This window comes from Telmatherina bonti (assembly GCF_933228915.1).
Source record: "Telmatherina bonti genome assembly, chromosome: 10".
In the NCBI taxonomy this organism is placed as follows: Eukaryota; Metazoa; Chordata; class Actinopteri; order Atheriniformes; family Telmatherinidae; genus Telmatherina; species Telmatherina bonti.
The window spans coordinates 17,119,840-17,138,946 of NC_136628.1; the positions used below are offsets into that span (position 1 = coordinate 17,119,840).

Sequence of the window (19,107 nt, forward strand, 5' to 3'; positions counted from 1 at the left end):
TGCACCAAACGTGCAACGCTCTGGCCGAGCAGCAGCGTCCGCCCTGACCAAACCAAAGAGGTTTCAGTTACCTGGCAGTGACTTGGCCCACTTGACTGCAGAGATGACCTGCTGCCCCCCAAGCCTGTTGAGAGTGGTCATAAGCCGCGTCGAGGTGTCTGGCACCGTGCTGTCGTAGCCCGAGTAGATGACCTCCGGTTCAATGGCTTTGAGCACAGACAGCATGGTGGGCACGAGTTGGGGCATGCTCCTGGGTATGAGTGGAACGGGCATGCTGCTAACGGGCTCTGATGACCCAGCAGGCCGCTGCACTTTCATCTTGATCAGCTTCTTGTTTTTTCTCGCTATGAATAGAGAAAACAGATGAAGGATTATTCACCAAAGTACGTTTTACTGGCCCTGCTGGTTATTACTGAGGGTGATTAAGAGGATTAAGAACCTTAATTTAAATCACTGACACTTCATCAAAACATTATTTTCAGTGTGAATATCTTCTTCATTTATCACTTAGACTAAATATGAATCATCAATCAATTGAAAATTTATTTGGATCACACAATTAAAAAACAACCGAAGTTAATTTTGTTGAAGTGTCCGAGGCAGCAGTGATGGTCACATCAATTCTTATATCTTACATATCAAAACATAACGACAGATGCCGCTTTGAATCCAGCAGCTGATTTTCTTTTCCATCTGCTAAATGATTGCTTGATGACGCTTGTTTAATATGAGGATGCACAAATTCAGTTGGAATTGGAGTTGGAAACCTGCGTTAACTTACCAAGCTGATCAGAAGTAACACAAAATCTCTTAGAAGAAAAATCTATTGTCAGATTTAGTTATACTGAAGAACTCAAAAACCGCTTCCTCCTTTATTATGGACCAGATTTTCTTCTCTTTTCTGTTTTGTTTGTTTGTTACAGCGGGGTCCATTCACTGCGATGTAAATGGTTATGTAACAAGGCCAAGTTCCCGCACAATCTGACCCAAAACTTGCCAAGGAAGTTTCAATTTATCAATAAAGTTTGGTTTTTGTTTGGCAGGAAAGAAAGAAACAACAAAATAACAAGAAAGAAAGAAAGTTAAGCTTTACAGAAAGTTTGGAAATACATGGTTGGGATTAGGAATAAAGAATATATTGTTTACTTTTCATTTTAATGCCAGCACATCAGCAGACAGGCTTCAATCTGAAAGGCTTGTTGTTTCCATAGAAACTCTGGAAGAGTAAATTTAATTAAGATTTCATCTTAATATTTCTAGTGAAACTGTCCACAATTTTTCACTTGTGGAAAAACACATTAATCAGATGACCTGATCTGGAAATAAACACGACAATCTCACCTGTGCCTACCCTTTACTGATCGCTTTACCTCTTTAATCATTATATCCCAGTTTAGCCCTTTGAACTGAACTGGACAAATGATTAAAAACAAATAAGATGAGGCGGATGGGTCAAATGACACCACTTATCTCTGCTGTGTGAGGAGATATATATATATATATATATGTTCAAAGCGAACATTATATTTTAATTATCTCTTGATGAACAGAGCAGACACTGGACTATTTTCACCCACACTTTGTCCATTACTTGGGCAATTTTTCCTGTTTTTTTTTTTTCTTTTCCCTTTTACATTTCCTCAAATTAAATGTTAAAAACAAATTACATGTTGAAAGGTTACCATGAAAAGGCTTTTACTATTCACTCCCTTTTTTTTTTTTTTTTTAAATTTAGTCTCTCAGCGTTTCTATGGAAACCACAAGCCTTTCAGATTGAAGCCTGTCTGCTGATGCGCTGACATCCATCAAATCCCCCTTTCACTCATCCAGCCTCACCCTCTCTCTATGTGAAGCCACCCTTGTGTCTGTCTCACAAACACAACTCTGTTTCTCATGTAGCCTCATGCACAACCAAACTGCTGAGAGTGCTGTCATACCCTGCTGGAGCGAACGCTTTAATAACACAAAACCAAACATCAAACGGCATAACAGTTCACATGCTTTGTTTGCTGCTTCCTTGGTCCATTCTCCTTAACCCCGCGGCAGCTTAACTCCTGCACTGACCTAAGAATTTATCCCTTGAAGTAGAACTAAGTGAAAGATCACCAGGCTGTTCAAAGCAAACCTGGTCATGGAAATGGATTATGAGTTCATCAATGTTTTAGGAGTAGCGGTGCACTCATATTCTGTCTCTGTGGTTTAACCCTTTTAGTAAAACCATGGCATTGAAATTTGTACTCAGAGTGATACAATCATCTTGAGATTATTCATTTTATTAAAACTGATAAAACGTAAACCTTGTATGACTAAACGCACTGCAGATTATGCCAAGGTTTATTCACTTTGCATGAGTCTTATGATGGTGGAATCAGGGCCACTTTCTCATAAGGTGTGGGGAAGGTATGGTAATAAAACACTATGTGGGTCAGAATGGAAAGAAGGAGTGGGTGGGGGGTTTATGACGTGTGTGCTAGCATTAAGCCTGATGGCTTCTCTTCCTTCAGGTCTGGAGCATTTAGCATTAATGGTTCCAGAAAGAATCTCAGAATTTCACCTGCCTGAACGCAAGATGATTATCAAATTGACCTCAGGCCTGATAAAGTGAGCAGAAAAGAACAGGGTGTTTCTCAAACTTGTTTTTTTTTTTCCTTGTGTGTTTGAGAGGGTTTAACTTGCAGTTTATGCATTTTAGTGACAAATGGTGTTCATTCCCAATGGTGCTGCCAGTTTTATTGAAAAAAGGGTGTCTTTTGTCTTGAAATGAAATAACTTATGATTAAACTCAGTTGGGGTGGCATTTAGCTCACCAGGTAGAACAAATGGTCCATTTGTAGAGGCTACGGGTCCTCGACCCTGACAGTCCAGGTTTGAACCTCAGCCTGGGACCGTCTGCTGCATATCTCCCTCTCTCTGACTCCTTTTCCTGTCTCACTGTTTCCCAATAAAGGCCTGTTACAAACCCCCAGCTCGAGGCCCAAGAGCCCAAAAAAAGGCAACCAGACTATTTCTTGGCTTCATCTCTCATCGACAAGGTTACTTCTGTTCTTCAGCTGTGAAAAAGGCTCTTAAAAAATCTAAATACCTCCCCAGTCTTTACAAACACAGCGACAAGTCTCCAACAGATTAACCAAAAAAGAAAACCAATCAATGTGTTGCAGTGACTGGTGAAGTTCACTCTACACACTATGGGAATTTGGCTCTGTTTTCATCCAAAATTTACTGATATTTTGTAATAAGTTGTGTATTGTTGTCCATCTGAAATTGTATTAACCCGCATTTTAAGACCTGATAAAGACCTACTGGGGATTATTTTATTAAATCCCAACACAAAAAACCTTATAACTGGAGGAAGGTGGGCTTCCTTTTACACTCGACTGTAAATGTGGTCCATCCCAGTTCAGTGATGCATCAGACTGTTTACCTTCCAAGTTCATTCCGGCTTGAAGACATTTCCTGAAGCGGCAGGCTGGGCAGTTCTTCCTGCGGATCTTATCGATGATGCAGTCATTCCTCCCTGCACACAGGTAGTTGTGCTGACCTGTAAAGAAAGGAGGAGGAAGAAGAAAGAGGATAAAGAAGACAAATTAGCAGGCTAAGAGGGTTTTAGCCCAGCCAGTAAGTATAACCACACTCACCACCTGTTGATTCTACAGTAAGCCTAACAAGCGGGTCGTCCCTGTTATCCCTTTCTTGGTCTGCACTTTTACTACATGGCACAATAACTATGTACAAAGCTCTTTAGAATCTGTTAGTTTCTACATCTGAATACCGCAGATTTGTTTGATCTTTCAGTATCTCAACACTAACTAAATGTAGGAAGACTATACAAATCTATATTTGTGATTAAGGATTCATTTGGATTAATTGAAATATAGAAAACCTTATATCCTTTCACAATGCAGGTTTGTCTTTATGGCTGTGCGAAAGCAGCAAACATAGCGGGGATTATTCTCTGTATTTCATGATCCATGCTGGAATATGTACTTTAAATCACGTTACTGTACAAATTCAGAAAATGTTGTCTCTGCTACAGTGCAACAGTGTGTTGCTTTTAATGTTTACAACTCCAGTGTGACAGAGCCTGAGGAGCATCACATGATCTTTATCTCTTCCAGGGTCAACAGATTCAGATAGAAACCGGATCCTTGAAAGGGTCTATATCAATATTAATATGGGGATGTCCCACGCTGTAGATTCATGCCAAACATTATGTGCTGGTCTTCTGCTTTCACTATAACAGTTATTCTAATGAAGCCCAATTGTTGTCTTTAAGCAGAATCATCTCTGATGTACTAGATGAGTCACAAACCTAACTGTGAAGCTCACATCAGCTGCTAACATCAAGCAACACTAAAAAAAAAAAAAAAAAAAAAAAAAGATCAACATGTTCTTTCCCGTGGAAAGGATTCTCAGTGGTTTGACCACAAGAATACCAGTTAGCGGTCACTCTTAACAGGAAATCAGCAGCATGTTGTTTTACATCCACAGTGTTTATATACAGTTCTCTTCTTTTAGCATGACCTGTGTTGCACAATTTCTTAGGTACTGAATTCCTAAAAAACGCAATGATTGAACTATGAACATAGTGTGAACTATGAGCTTTGTAAGTTGCAAAAAGGAAAAAAGCACAAAATGCAAGAGGTATATACAGTGCATGCAAGCACCTTTTTGCAGTCCCAACTCACTCACTGGTTTTCCCAATTGTGAAGCAACTAAATAATAAACTCTTTTTATTATTTTTATTATTATTTATTATTATTATGAAAGGAGGAAACAAATCATCAACAAAAACATATTAAGATGGATTGTAAAACCGTGCTGAGTTGTAGCCCTGTGATGGCCTGGTGACTTGTCCAGAGTGTCCCATGCCTCTCGCCCAAAGACTGCTGGGATAGGCTCCAGCTCCCGCGCGACCTTTAGTCGGATTAAGCTGTTCCGATAATGAATGAATGAATGCTGAGTTGTAGCTTTAGATTTTAAATCCTGACTTCTTAGCAGGCAGATCTACATGCTTACTGTACTGCAATTCTTCATATGTTTCATTGTAGCTGATACTGCTAGTACTTCTTAAAAATGATGGGTTACCACGGAGTGGCAGATGGAGAAGTTCTGCCTCTGGTACTTACCATAGGCTGAAACAAAGCCGCATTCAAAGTCAACATTGACCCAGTAAAATGCCATTTGGGACCATAATGACTGATCCACTGATCTTCACAGATCTTTGAAATATCAAGCGTTTCATGTAGCTTTTTGAACTAAAGGCCATTCAATACCACCGGCGCCATATGTGTGATATTTTCTATATAGTTGCACTAACAAAAGAACAGCACTATACAATACCATAAATGATATATTGAATAAATTAACAATGATATTGATGTTTTGAACGCTGACGTTTGTTTGGATGAGCTAAATTAGCATCATTCAGTTTGTGAAAATAAAATATTCTCACTAGAGTTCAGTGAAGTTTTGAATTTTTTTCCTACTTTGCAATGTACACACAAACTTTACATGATTTCCGTGAACCTTTTACTAAATACTGACAACTCTGTGATAAAGTAGACATTTTGTGGGTTTGTAAATGAAGCATTTGGCTGGTTAACAGTAGATCCTTTGCTATTGAAAGAGCAGGGTCAGAAAGAAACGAGATAAAATATCCGAAGGTTTAAAGGTTTCTTAGAAAGTTTAGAGATGTGATTTTGTGACACTAAAGCCCAAAAAAGGATTTTTTTTCCAAGACATTACAATCTCTTGTTCAAATGATATTTTACTGATTGAAACTCTAGCTGTGCTACTACAACATAACAACATAATTATTGCATACTACATAACAAATAGTTATTTTAACTAGTACAAAAACAATGTCACTACCTGATCCTGTCTTCTCATAACCATTAGCTGCTTTTAAGCAGTGTTTGTATTGATATTTGACAATGGAAACATAGCAGAGAATGGTTATCCTTAAGGCTTGCAAGTAGAACCCAGTTTACTCAACTTTGTAAATTAATTGCAAAGTGTAAGCATGGCCAATGCAGATTTCTTGCTTCTGCTGTCAACATCCTAAAACTGCACTAATTGCAGATTCTGTACAGATTGTATATGTACTTCAGTACTACAATCTGCTCATTTCAATAATCCTGTATTTTGATCTTTTAGTTGACCAACAACGCAGATGTAACTTTAAATGTTGTGGAAAATGTGACCCTGCTTATTTTTTCACTATTAAAAAAACAAAACAAAGTTGATTGGATCATTTAGAAAGAAAAAAAAATCCTTCAGAGACTCCAATCTATAGTTTATCATTATTTATATTTATCATTACACTTCCACAGTTCAGATCAGATGACACACACACATATACAGAGATGTCATTAAAGGCAGTCACACCAGGAAAGTCCCATGGTCTCAGTAGGTTTTGCACCTTCCTTTGGTTTGTTTTCACACTACACTTTACTCAAGTGTAGTACAACAACTTGTTTGCTGGGGCTCATATTTCCAAAGTAAACCACAGACCAAGAGATAAACCCGGCCAATCGACTGACCAGAAATCTTTCCGCTTTAGTCAGCATCATCAACGTCAAGTTTATGCAGGACTGAGGGTCCTTATTTTACTTTTATATTTAAACCTAATGTGGTTTTCATTAGAAACTTTGCAGCATGTCCAACAAGAGAAGCTGCAGCGTATCGGATATGTCCGACATGACCAGCGTCCTGCTACTTTTTCTGTCTTTGGTTCACTGCATGGTCTGTTTGCATTCACATTGCAAGCAAACCGCACCAGAGTTCATTTCAAGTTAACCAGACCCCCGGACCAGAATTAAGTGTCTTTAGTTAAATGCAGGAGGGTCTTTGAAAAAACAATACAGCATTTTGATGATAAGTAATTACATGTGAAATAAAATTATAGATGGCTGCCTGTGTGTCATTCATTCATTTAATATTCAGTTCAAAATTGGAAATCAAAATATATCAACTAGCTTGTTTTTAATTAATCTTTTACAAATCAGAAGAAAAAAAACTACAATCAGGCTGTTTTTGCACTTTTGATTTAAAGTTATGATTAGAAGAACATAAACTAGAAAAATGACCCAGCGACAGACTAATATTTGTAGTATTTCACCTGGGAGCTGCTGCAGATTCTCTTCCTGCAGTCTGGTGTTCTGTCTGTTTGGCATACCTCATCAGAAAAGCCTACCATATATTCACTTTTATTAGCTTACCTGTTGGTTTAGGCTTCTTTGTCAAAACAACAAACTAACAAACTAATTCAGCCAAACCCGAGCCACATCCCTAAGACATTACAGAAAACTGTTAGTTTACTCTCATATATGACAATATTGCCATCTCTAACTTATTTCTCCTTTTTTCCGCAGGTCTTCCTGAATAAGTGCAGTTATACATGTTGATCTGTCTTTCCTGTCCTCTCCACCCCAACCAGTCGAGGCAGATGGCTGCCCTCCCTGAGCCGGGTTCTGCTGGAGGTTTTCTTCCTGTTAAAGGGGAGTTTTTTCCTTCCCACTGCCGCCTTGTGCATGCTCAGGATGGGAGATTGGATGGAAGTCATGACTCGATGCAATCAGTTGCTTTGTATTATAGGATATGTATGAATTGGCTCGAACTGATGTGTATGTTGATTTGTAAATGTAAAGTGCCCTGTGACAACATAGTTGTGAAGTGGCGCTATACAAATAAAGCTGAATAGAATTGAATATGTTTCTTGCATGTACTTTTGCCACATTCTTTGGTACACATGTGCAATAAGCAAAGGTATGCTATTCTGATGGGTATGCTAAACTGATAGAATACCAGCATTTATCGCCAGTGGTGCTGGGTTTTGGGGTAGCTTCTGTTGCATTAAAAGGCTCACCACCCGACTGCCCTGAAGGACCAGCATCCACCCAAATGCAACTTGTGTTTTAGAAGGAACTGGAGAGACCAGTATAGCTACAACAGCCTCTCAAACTGGGGGTCCTGTGATAATTTCAAAGAGTCACCAGATCATTATCAAAATAAAAACAATGGTATTAAACCAATTCAAAAGTACATTTTGGTTCTTTTATCTGCACACTGTGAACATGAATGTATACAAGCAAAAAAGATTAATATGTTAACTGATGTATTATATTTCTTAACAAATTAACAAGAAAGTTGTTACTCATGTCAGATTAAAAATCTGAATTTGGAGAAGGAAACTGATTTAGGGGATGAAGAAACTTTGTCACAGCAGTGAACCAAAACCACTTTATCCTCCTTCATTTATGAAGATTTGGGCAGCTTTTAAGCTGACGTGTACGGGATGGCTGCAGAATGGTCCGTTTGAATTATAACACAAGTAGACATAAAGTCCACATCTAAAATTCAGGTCGACCAGCGTCACAGAACAGTATCTAAGGTAAATAAGATACATTTTGTAAATAATATATATCTTATTTATACATGTATATATACAAACTGATGCTTCACATGATGCAGAATCTGAACAAAATTGTACCGACCGCATTCTGGTTTCACATGGTCTTTTGTTGACAGCTGAGGGGAGAATAACACTGACAAAATACAACCTCAAACTGTCTGCACGAACAAGCTAGCAGCAGCTAGACTGAAAGACATAGGACATTCAGCCTTGTTAGTTTGATGCCCACATCTATCCTGAAAGGGGCTTCGAGTAATTTCTGAAGAGGAAACTTCCCCTCTGCCTCTTTAACAAGCATTTCCATAAAAACCCTTATGAAGAGGTCTTTATTCAGCACTTCAGAACTTTCAAACCCATCTATTGAACAGAAAATACCTTTTTCGTTTTGCATTTTAGCGTAAACTTTGCAAACTCCTGTTCGTAACTGTCCATACAATGTGTAGAGCTGGTTGTCAGACTGCTGTACAGCCAGGCTGTGTGCTTACCTCTCTTCACAGTCGGTCCCCCAGTTTAATTTCCTTTATAATGGCAGGTCTCACATTTTTTTGCTTGTGATTATTGAGCCTAGTGCTGCAGCTTGATGCCCTGAGCATCAGCAAACACTAAATCTGGGACATCAAGCAAATGATTAGCTCAGTTTAATGATGCTTTGTCCTACAGTGACGGTGACCGTCTGTAGCCAAGCTGGAGCAAACATTTGTCTACACATGTAGTGCCTTTTAATGAACTTCAACTTGTAGGAGGAAAAAAGCTCACTGCATGGATATATGTAAATGACAATGTTGTATTTACATCATACTAAGTTTATGAATTATATTCAAGTGGCAGAAACATCAACTCAGTATAATGCTCTTGTATAACTTGGGATGAATCGCATATAACATACAGTACATTACATACTAATGTGCAGGGCTTGAGGTGTGAAAACAAAATGGCAGTTTCGGGGGCGTCATTTGCAGCCATATCTGGCATCACAGGAAGTCATTACACACAACAACGTAAACAGCCATTTGTGGTGTCAAATACGCCAGCTGAGTCACTTATCCTGCACTGATCTGCTGACAAGGGTCTGTCAACCCCAATCACGTATACTGGCCAGTGAAGCTTTCAAGACAAAACCAGTACAGAGCTTGTGGCTAACACTCAACAAGTCCACATGCTGTGCCCGACTGAGGGTTTATAAGTCAATCTGGCCGGTTCAAAGTCACACATCCAGGATGCCTTGGCCAATAAATATTTGGCACTTTTGATTATACTATCAAATAACATGTTTTAGTCATATTGTAGTTCTAAACAAACAAACGCTTTCAGACTTGTTTATGAATATAAACTGATTACTCCCTAACCGCCCCCCACTCAAAACAAAAAATAGTCATAAATTGCAAACAATATAATTAAAAAAAACATGTCTCTGCTGATGCCTGAAAGAAGAAACCAATAAAAAGTGGTTAGTCAGCAAGAAAACAAAAAAAGATGATTTAGAAACGTTGATTTGTTGATGTGATAACGTTCAAGTTTATAGATGATTTATCGATCATTAACAGCTTAATCAACTTGGCTGGATTGAACTTTATTTAGCCGCAATCTCCAGAAGAAAAGCATGAAAATCAGCAGAAAATCCATCCTTATTTAAACGCAGATGCCTGACTTAACTAAAACCAAGAAACATTAGGAAGCTTGGTTAGGCAGCTCTGCGGTGATGAGGTAGGTGAAGTGCACAAGAACAGGCTCATTGGTGATAGCGTGTGACACTTTTATGATCAACCACCAGCTATGATGATGATGATGATGATGATGATGAGGTGAAGCATTCCAAGCAGAAACTGGATATCACAATAATCATTCATAGGCAATTGATGCTGATTTGAATCACCAAGAAACAACATTTGCATGCATTAACAGACAGTTGGCAGAAGAAGTTTAGTATCTGTCTGGGCAGATTGGTCATTGGTTTTATTTGTTGGTTTTTTGTTTTTGTTTTTTTTTTAGTGCTGAAGGAATACAGGAACAAGAGCAAATCAGAGGTGACTTCCATCATTGTTATCATCATAATTACAATAATAATTATTATTATTATTGTTATTAAAAGTGCATTTATTTACCATCTGTGTTTTGTCGCGCTCTCCATCCTTCATCATAGAGACAACGAGCGTAGAACGGAGGAGGGGGAGAAAAACAAAAATGACAGATAACTCTCTTAGTGTTATAGTAGGTTTCTTTTTTTTTTTTTTTTTCCTACATAAAACCTAAACTCGAGTTTGAGCGTTTAATGTCTACACCAGGACCACAAAGGAAAAAGCTGGCACAGCAGATATTCATGCAGCTGTACAAGGTGTGATATTGCACACGTTAGTTTCCAAAACTGCTTACCGTATATTTACGTGCCTACAGAGAGTTTTCAGGCCCTTTTATGTTCTTCATATCTCCATGTTTTAGACTCAACAGAAGATGAAATAACACTTCTCAGTACTGTGAAGCACCAGTAGGTTTTTGAAGCACAATTGTAAAAAAAATAAAAAAATGTACATAGAAAAAGGATTTATGTCTTCTGAACTTTGTTCAAAAGGCTTCGGCTCACCATGCCCACCATTTAAATAGTTTTATTTTTTTTCCTGACAGAACTGTGCAAGGTCAAACAATCTGTATGTGGAGCATCAGAGCACATCCTTATTCAGGAGATTCTCTGCTGAATTCAGACCGAGTCCCTGACTGGACCACTCCAGGGACTTGTGCAGAGTTCGCCAGAATCTCTCTGTTGGTTTCCTGCATTTATGTCTCATTTCACTGCCTTGCGGAAATCTTTCAAGCCTGAGATGCTGCTGTCTGTATGTGAAGATTTTAATAATAATGTGAAGCTCAGCTACCCATTTCCTCCATAAATGTTAATAGAATTGTATCCAAATAGTAGAATTAAAAAGTTATCACATCAGAGAATTGGCCCCTTGTTGTTCAAGTTTTAATTCCTTCTTAAAAAACTTAAATGCTGTAGAAATTTCATGCACTGTTTAATCCATCCTAAGATCCTTTTTTTTAAGAATTATGGATGTTCTTTCATCATCACGACCTTTCAGACAGTCGCTTGTTGATATAAAGGATGTCTCTTAAAAATACGGTAGAAGAATCTCAAACCTACTGCATTGAGATGGACCAGAGTCAAGCATTCAAGGGTCAAAATGCATGTTTTACTTCAATATTAATGTTAACTGGGCTCCAAAAACCTGCTCTTGCTTTGAAATGTTTTGGAGTATTGTGTTTAAATCAATAACAAAACATAAGTAATTTTATGGAGAAAGAACGGTAACACTGGACCAGGTCTGACAACTTTCTGTTGACAATGAGCTGGTTTACTTGTAATCTGTATCCCTTTTCATTTAACAAGGAGATGCTATCAAATCAATGTTCTATTCTCTGCAGATGACCACATCATGTTCAGTTCCATCAACAAACAGCCATGTTTTCATCCCGAACTGATGCAGGAGCCAAACAATCTTCTGAACATTAAAAGCAATAAATACGAAAGAAAAAAAAAAAAAAAATGAACAAGTTCGGTAGCCACTCGTGATCTCACTCACAATGTTAGTTGCAGTTCCAGGAAAATACACAGATTAAGTAGAAGCAGGAGCGAAATGAAACAAAGGAAAGGTCGTCGCTTTTCTAAAAAGACAGCATCAGCTTTGATGAACTAAAAGGCAGATCATTGTTCATCAAGACTGCACAAGCCCAGAGTTGATGAGTACAGGCAGTTATCAACTGAAGGAAAGCAAATTCTCAGAAGCAATGACACATCTGCAGAGTCAGCTTGTAGAAAGACAGGAAGTAGGACAAGAAAACAGAGATAGAGAGGGAGGGATGCTTAGCAAAAAACCTTAAACACAAACACGTTTTTGTTTTTCATACGCATTCCTGTCCCTTCCACTTCCAGATTATGTCAAAATTCAAGACAGTAATAGTGATGCACAAGTTATCAGCCTATGAAAACGATTGCATACTAGTTAATGAAAAGCTACAACGGCCTTCTGGAAGACATTACTCCAAACTGGAAAGTGTTGGGGTACTTGGCTCTTTTATCTGAAAGTTTTTTGCCGTTAATCACTTGTGAGTAATCTCCTCCTTGACGCAGACAAACAGGAAAGGAAAAAGAAGAGGAGATAGCTGTACGAGGCTGGGACTAATGTTCAAACCCCAGAAATGCAAGTAGAAAAGCCAAACAAGCACCCGACTACTCTACAGCGCCGTGAACTTGGATTTAGAAAACAAATTCAATTTGCTAGGAACAGACAAAAAGTGTGCAGACATGCATAAGAGTTTTGTTGGAGTTACATGATTTGGGTTTGTAGACGCTGATCGTTAGATGCAAACGTAAAAGGGTGTTTGCATGACACGCTGCAAACATCTGATTAGAACTTAGCATGAACATGGTTCTTGTTTAGTAAAAAATATGCTTTTTGTACTTCTTTCTCTTATGAATCTGTGTAACTTTTGTCAATCGAATCAATACTGAAGCGCTTACAAGTGAGTGATGTTTGAGGGAATGAGTGAGTCTGGATACCAACAGAGATGTATGAAACTAACCTTCAACGGCCCTCTTGAAGAACACCTTGCAGCTGCCGCAGGTTACAACCCCATAGTGGCACCCGGAAGCCTCGTCCGAGCACACCAAACAGATCTTATGTGTCTGCCCACTGGGCTTAGACGGACCCGACCCTGCAGCTCCAGTGGTCTCTCCAGTCCTGGCTGATGAACTAGAATATGAGGGAGAGGATGACAAAACAAAGAGAAAAGGTGTGTTAAAATGTGTAGCCTGCAGAAGTTTGGTTTACAGGTAGTGGTAGGTTTTACTGTTGCTAGGAGACATTTACATCCTTTTCATTAGGGCTGTGACGATATGCTTTTGTCCCGATTCGATTCCGATTTTTTTGGGTGCCGATTTGATTTAAATTGTGATTCTCAAAATTGTTCAATATTGAGGATTTTTGTAATTAAAAACAATATTTTTTACAAAACTTTTTTTTTTGCTAGTAATTTTTCTTGACTTCAGTTAGGAAAAAACAACACATCATTCTGCTGCTATAATGCCTAAGAAGTCAAGTAAAAAGATCCATAAAACCAATGAAAATGACAAAAATTTTATAGTGGATTAATTTTATTTATTTGAGAAAAAAAAAAAATCGATTTTAAAATTGTGAAGAAAAAAATCCAGATTTCCGATTTTTCGATTCGATTTTCCCACCCCTACTTTTCATATATCTGGTTTGCCAAATAAATTGCAATGATGAATTTCTGCACTGTATGATAGGATTGATTTTCTTTGTGCAACCTAGAAAAAATAGCCCCAAAGAAGTAAAAGTTAATATTCTTCAAATGCTTTGTCAGTAGAGGTGTGCGTATGACCAAAATCTCATATCACGATTTAGCTCATTTTATATCCCCATAACAACATACAAAACAGTTTCTGTAATTTTGTGTCAGTCATCAGTTATCAATTCAATTCAATTCAACTTTATTTATATAGCGTCAAATCACGGCAATGCCATCTCAAGACGCTTTACAGACAGAGGGGAAAACATAATGAAGGCCAATTCATAACAGCCTATATAAGGAAACCAACAGATTGAGTTGAGTCCAACTCAATCTCCCATCCTGAGCAAGCACACTGGCAACAGTGGGAAGGAAAAAACTCCCTTTTAACAGGAAGGAAACCTCCGGCAGAACCCGGCTCAGGACAGGCAGCCATCTGCCTCTGCTGTGTGGGGGGAAGAGGACAGAAAGACAACAGACAACAGGAACTGCTACTCCCGGCCAGGGAGACCTGCTGAGACAGGAGACATACATGTTAATGATGCAACACTGTTATGGGGGGGTAAAAGAAAGAGATAAAGAGAAAAAGAAAGAAGCTCAGTGTATCAGGAAATGTCCCTCAGCAGTCTAAACCTATAGCAGCATAACTAAGGGATGCTAACCATCCCTAGCTATAGGACTTATCGAAAAGATAAGTCTTCAGCCTAGTCTTAAAGGTGGGGAGGGTGTCTGCTTCCCTAACACTAACTGGGAGCTTATTCCATAAGAGAGGGGCCTGATAACCAAAGGCTCTGCCTCCTGCTCTTTGAGACTCTAGGAACCACAAGTAAGCCTGCAGTCTGCGAACGAAGTACTCTACTTGGTATATAAGGAACAATGAGGTCTTTGATATATAGTGGTGCCTGGTTGTGGAGGGCTTTATATGTAAGGAGAAGGATTTTAAATTCTATTCTAGATTCAACAGGCAGCCAATGAAGAGAGGCTAAAACTGGAGAAATATGATCTCTCATGCTGGTTCTGGTCAGGACTCTGGCTGCAGAATTCTGGATCAGCTGAAGGCTTTTCAGGGCATATTTAGGACAGCCCAGTAATAGAGAGTTACAGTAATCTAGTCTCGAAGTAACAAAAGCATGAACCAGTTTTTCTGCATCACTCCGAGACAGAATGTCCCTAATTTTGGCTATATTACGTAAATGAAACAAGGCTGTTTTAGTAACCTGCTTAATATGTGGGCCAAAGGACAGGTCAGGGTCAAATATTACTCCAAGGTTTCTCACTGCAGCACTGGAAGCTAAAGTAATGCCATCCAGGTTCATTACAAAACCGGAAAATTTAGCTCTGAGTTTTTCAGATCCAACGAGAATTACTTCAGTCTTATCTGAGTTTAAGAGGAGAAAATTTCTAGACATCCAAGTCTTTATGTCTATGAGACAATTTTGTAGCCTATTGGGCTGATTTGTTTCATCTGGTTTAAAGGATAAGTATAGTTGAGTATCATCTGCATAACAATGAAAGTTTATTCCATGCTGTCTAATAATTTTGCCTAAAGGGAGCATATATAGTGTGAAGAGTATTGGTCCAAGTACAGAACCTTGAGGAACTCCATGACTTACTGTAGTTTGGGAGGAGGACTTGTCATTTACATGAACAAACTGAAGTCTATCAGATAAATATGATTTAAACCAGCTTAACGCTGTACCTGTAATTCCAATCACCTGTTCTAGTCTTTGTAACAGAATGTTATGATCGACTGTATCAAATGCAGCACTAAGATCAAGCAAGATAAGTACGGACACAAGTCCTTTGTCTGAGGCCATAAGAAGGTCATTAGTAACTTTCACCAATGCTGTCTCAGTACTATGATGAGCTCTAAATCCTGACTGAAACTCCTCGCATAAATTATTTCTGCTCAGGTGGGCATGTAGCTGAGCTGAAACTATTTTCTCCAGAATTTTGGACATAAACGGGAAGTTAGATATAGGTCTATAATTTGCTATCACCTCTGGATCCAGAGATTGCTTTTTAAGTAAAGGCTTGATTACAGCAGTTTTAAATGATTGTGGTACATATCCTGTCACTAAAGACATATTGATAAGATTTAGTAGTGATGTATTAATTAAAGGGAAAATGTCCTTAAAGAGGCTCGTTGGGAGAGGGTCTAAGATACAGGTGGATGGTTTAGATGAAGCTATTATTTTAGTTAATTCAGAGGGTTGGACAGGACAGAAACTATTTAGACACAAGTCAGATCCTGGTTCTAAGGATGCTTCGGAGACCACAACAGGCTCAACATTATAGGTAGAAGGAAGAGTATTGTCAATTTGATCTCTAATAGTGTCAATTTTATTCCTGAAAAAATACATGAAATCATCACAGCTAAGTGAGAAAGGAATACATGGCTCCACAGCGCTCCGGCTCCTAGTAAGCCTAGCTACAGTGCTGAAAAGAAACCGAGGGTTGTTTTTGTTTTCCTCTATCAATGATGAATAATAAGCTGTTCTTGCCATACGTAAGGCTTTTTTGTATACGCTTAAACTTTCTTTCCAGGTTAAGTGAGACTCCTCTAGTCCTGATGAACGCCATCTGTTTTCCAAACGCCTTGATGCCTGTTTTAGAGCTCGAAGCTGGGAATTAAACCAGGGAGCCTTCATAATCTTACCTAATTTCTTCTTCTTTAGGGGAGCAACATTATCCAAGGTTGTACGCATTGAAGCTGTTATAGTATCAGCATGTTGATCAATCTGAGCAGGAGTAAGGCTTAAAGGGGGACTCTCGGTCATGCTAACACATGGTAGATGTGAAAAAATTGATTCAATTGATTGTTTAAATTTTGTAATATTATTGTCTGATAAACATCTACTATAGTAGAATTTATTTTTGGTCAGTGAGTAATCAAATAAAGTGAATTCAAAGGTTAATAAGAAGTGATCGGACAAGACAGGGTTTTGAGGAAATACTTTGAGCTTATCAGTCTCAATACCATATGTTAGAACAAGATCAAGAGTGTGACCATGAGAGTGAGTGGCTCCATTGACATTTTGTGAAAACCCAATTGAGTTTAGAATAGAGCTAAAGGAAATGTTTAAACTATCATTTTCAACGTCAACATGAATATTAAAATCACCTAGTACAATGACCTTATCAGTAGTCAGCACTAACTCAGACAAGAGATCAGAGAATTCGGTCAGAAACTCGGAGTAAGGTCCAGGTGGGCGATACACTAATGCTAAAAGGAGCGGTTTCTCTGAATTCCATTTTGGATGAGATAAATTTAATGTCAGGAATTCAAAGGATTTATAGTTAGTTTTGTGCTTAGGATTAATTAAAAATTCTGACTTAAAAATAGCTGCAACACCTCCTCCTCTGCCTGTAGTTCTAGGAATGTGAAAGTTTAAATAGTTAGCTGGCGTAGCTTCATTAATACTAACATAATCCTCTTGCTGTAACCAGGTTTCCGTAAGACAGAATAAATCAATGTGGTGATCACCTATCAAGTCATTCACTAATAAAGACTTATTTGGGAGGGATCTAATATTCAGTAGGCCACACTTTATTGTCTTATTTTCAGATTTTATTAGATCCATTGTTTTTATTTTTATGAGGTTTTCACGATTAACCCCAGAAGTGTTTTTGTGTTGTTTAATTCTTACTGCTGGGAAGTTGTATAAGGTCGGAATGGGGTTTTGGGTGGGCGGCGGCAGGTGGGAAGCTGCAGAAAAGTGTGTAGGACTACAATTCTGCCTCCTGGTCCCAACCCTGAGTTGTCAATTTAGCTGACTAATAAAAGAGTCCATATTGCTAGATAAGAGAGCGGCTCCATCCAACGTGGGATGGATGCCATCTCTCCTAATAAGACCAGGCTTTCCCCAAAAAGCGCTCCAATTATCTATAAAACCCACGTTGTTATCGGGACACCACCTAGACAACCAGCGGTTGAAGGATGACATGCGGCTAAACATGTCATCGCTGATTAAATTTGGCAAGGGACCAGAGAAAACTACGGAGTCCGACATGCTCTTGGCAAAGTTACACACCGAAGCAACATTAATTTTAGTGACCTCCGATTGGCGTAACTGGGTGTCGTTACCGCCGACGTGAATTACAATCTTACGGTATTTACGTTTAGCCTTAGCCAGCAGTTTCAAATACGATTTTCGACGTCGCCCGCTCTGGCCCCAGGAATGCATTTGACTATGGTCCCCGGTGTCTCTAGAGCCACGTTTCTGACTATGGAACTACCTATAATCAGGGTTTCTGCCTCAGCGGGTGTGTCGCCGAGCGGGGAAATCTGTTAGAAACGTGAACAGGTCGGTGGTGGCCAGTGGGTTTTGGTTTGGGGCTACGCTTCCGCCTGACCGTCGTCCAGCCCGCCTCGGCTCCCGGCTGCGCGGGAACTGCTGAGGGACGGCTCGGGATGGCTGCCCTGGCTGGTAGCTCCGCACTGGCTAATGGGGGCTTGCTGACTAACTGCTTCCCTAACTGAGTGCGGAGCTGGGCTTCTAACTCACAGAGCCTCGCCTCCAAGGCTGCCAAGCTGCTACACTTAATACACCTAACCGTTATCACTAAAGGAGGCGGAGGAGTAGCTAAACATCAGACACACCGAGCAAGAAAGGGACCAGAGGGACCGGGGTGTGGGAAGAGAGCTAGCAGCCATGCTAAAACCGAGTGCTTGAGCTGTTTAAGTCAGTAAACAGAAAGCCAAAGATCCCAAAAATAAATGCAATATATAGAACAGTGGTTTGGGAAGATATTGTGCGCTAAAGTGAGTGGTTGGTTAACAGTAGATAGAAGTTAGAAAGAAGTTAAAGGAGCCAACGGCTCGTAGCAATCCGCTGTGACACACGCTAGGGAAACAGGAAATGACACAATACGTTACAGCAACGTCAGCACGGTATGTGTCAGATGTGCTTGGCCAGAGCAGCAGTGATCTCCTTCCATCTGGGGGAACTATGACTGTACGGCGTTTCACGGGTAAATGCTTGTTGCAGTGTTTGTGTCTGGAGTTCATTATGAGAGCTTTCACCACCACTTGACGCTGCTTTTGCAGCTTTTGCTTGTCGATTCTATCTTCATTCTGTATTCTTTATGCTAATTCTTGGGCAGGTGATAAAATGAGTTAGTTGCGCCGGAGTCCGTTGTTGGGACTGTGAGCTAGTCTTGTTGTTCCACATTGGTCTTTTTTATATCCAAACCGCATCCATGCGACAGAAATTTCCGTTACTTTATGAACAAGCTCATCAGTTTTGGTTGGCTGGTCATCTTTTAGTAAATTACCCTGCAGCTGAAACACGCCTGCTACCATCTTTCTCCATGTTTGTATAATATATTGCAACGTGCATGCCGTACAGCCTCATCTTGACATATAATATTGCAGTAAAGCACCTTATCCTGGT

General features: G+C 39.3%; 1 protein-coding gene across 1 annotated transcript in view; it reads right to left on the reverse strand.

Annotated features, from left to right (window-relative positions):
• LOC306761868 (glucocorticoid receptor-like) overlaps positions 1 to 19,107 on the reverse strand; it is a 63,061-nt gene that overhangs the window by 9,512 nt on the left and 34,442 nt on the right. Inside the window, 4 exon segments of the mRNA XM_079248194.1 lie at positions 72 to 344; positions 3,422 to 3,538; positions 10,516 to 10,542; positions 12,986 to 13,155. Of these exon segments, the coding sequence (XP_079104320.1) occupies positions 72 to 344; positions 3,422 to 3,538; positions 10,516 to 10,542; positions 12,986 to 13,155 (587 nt within the window).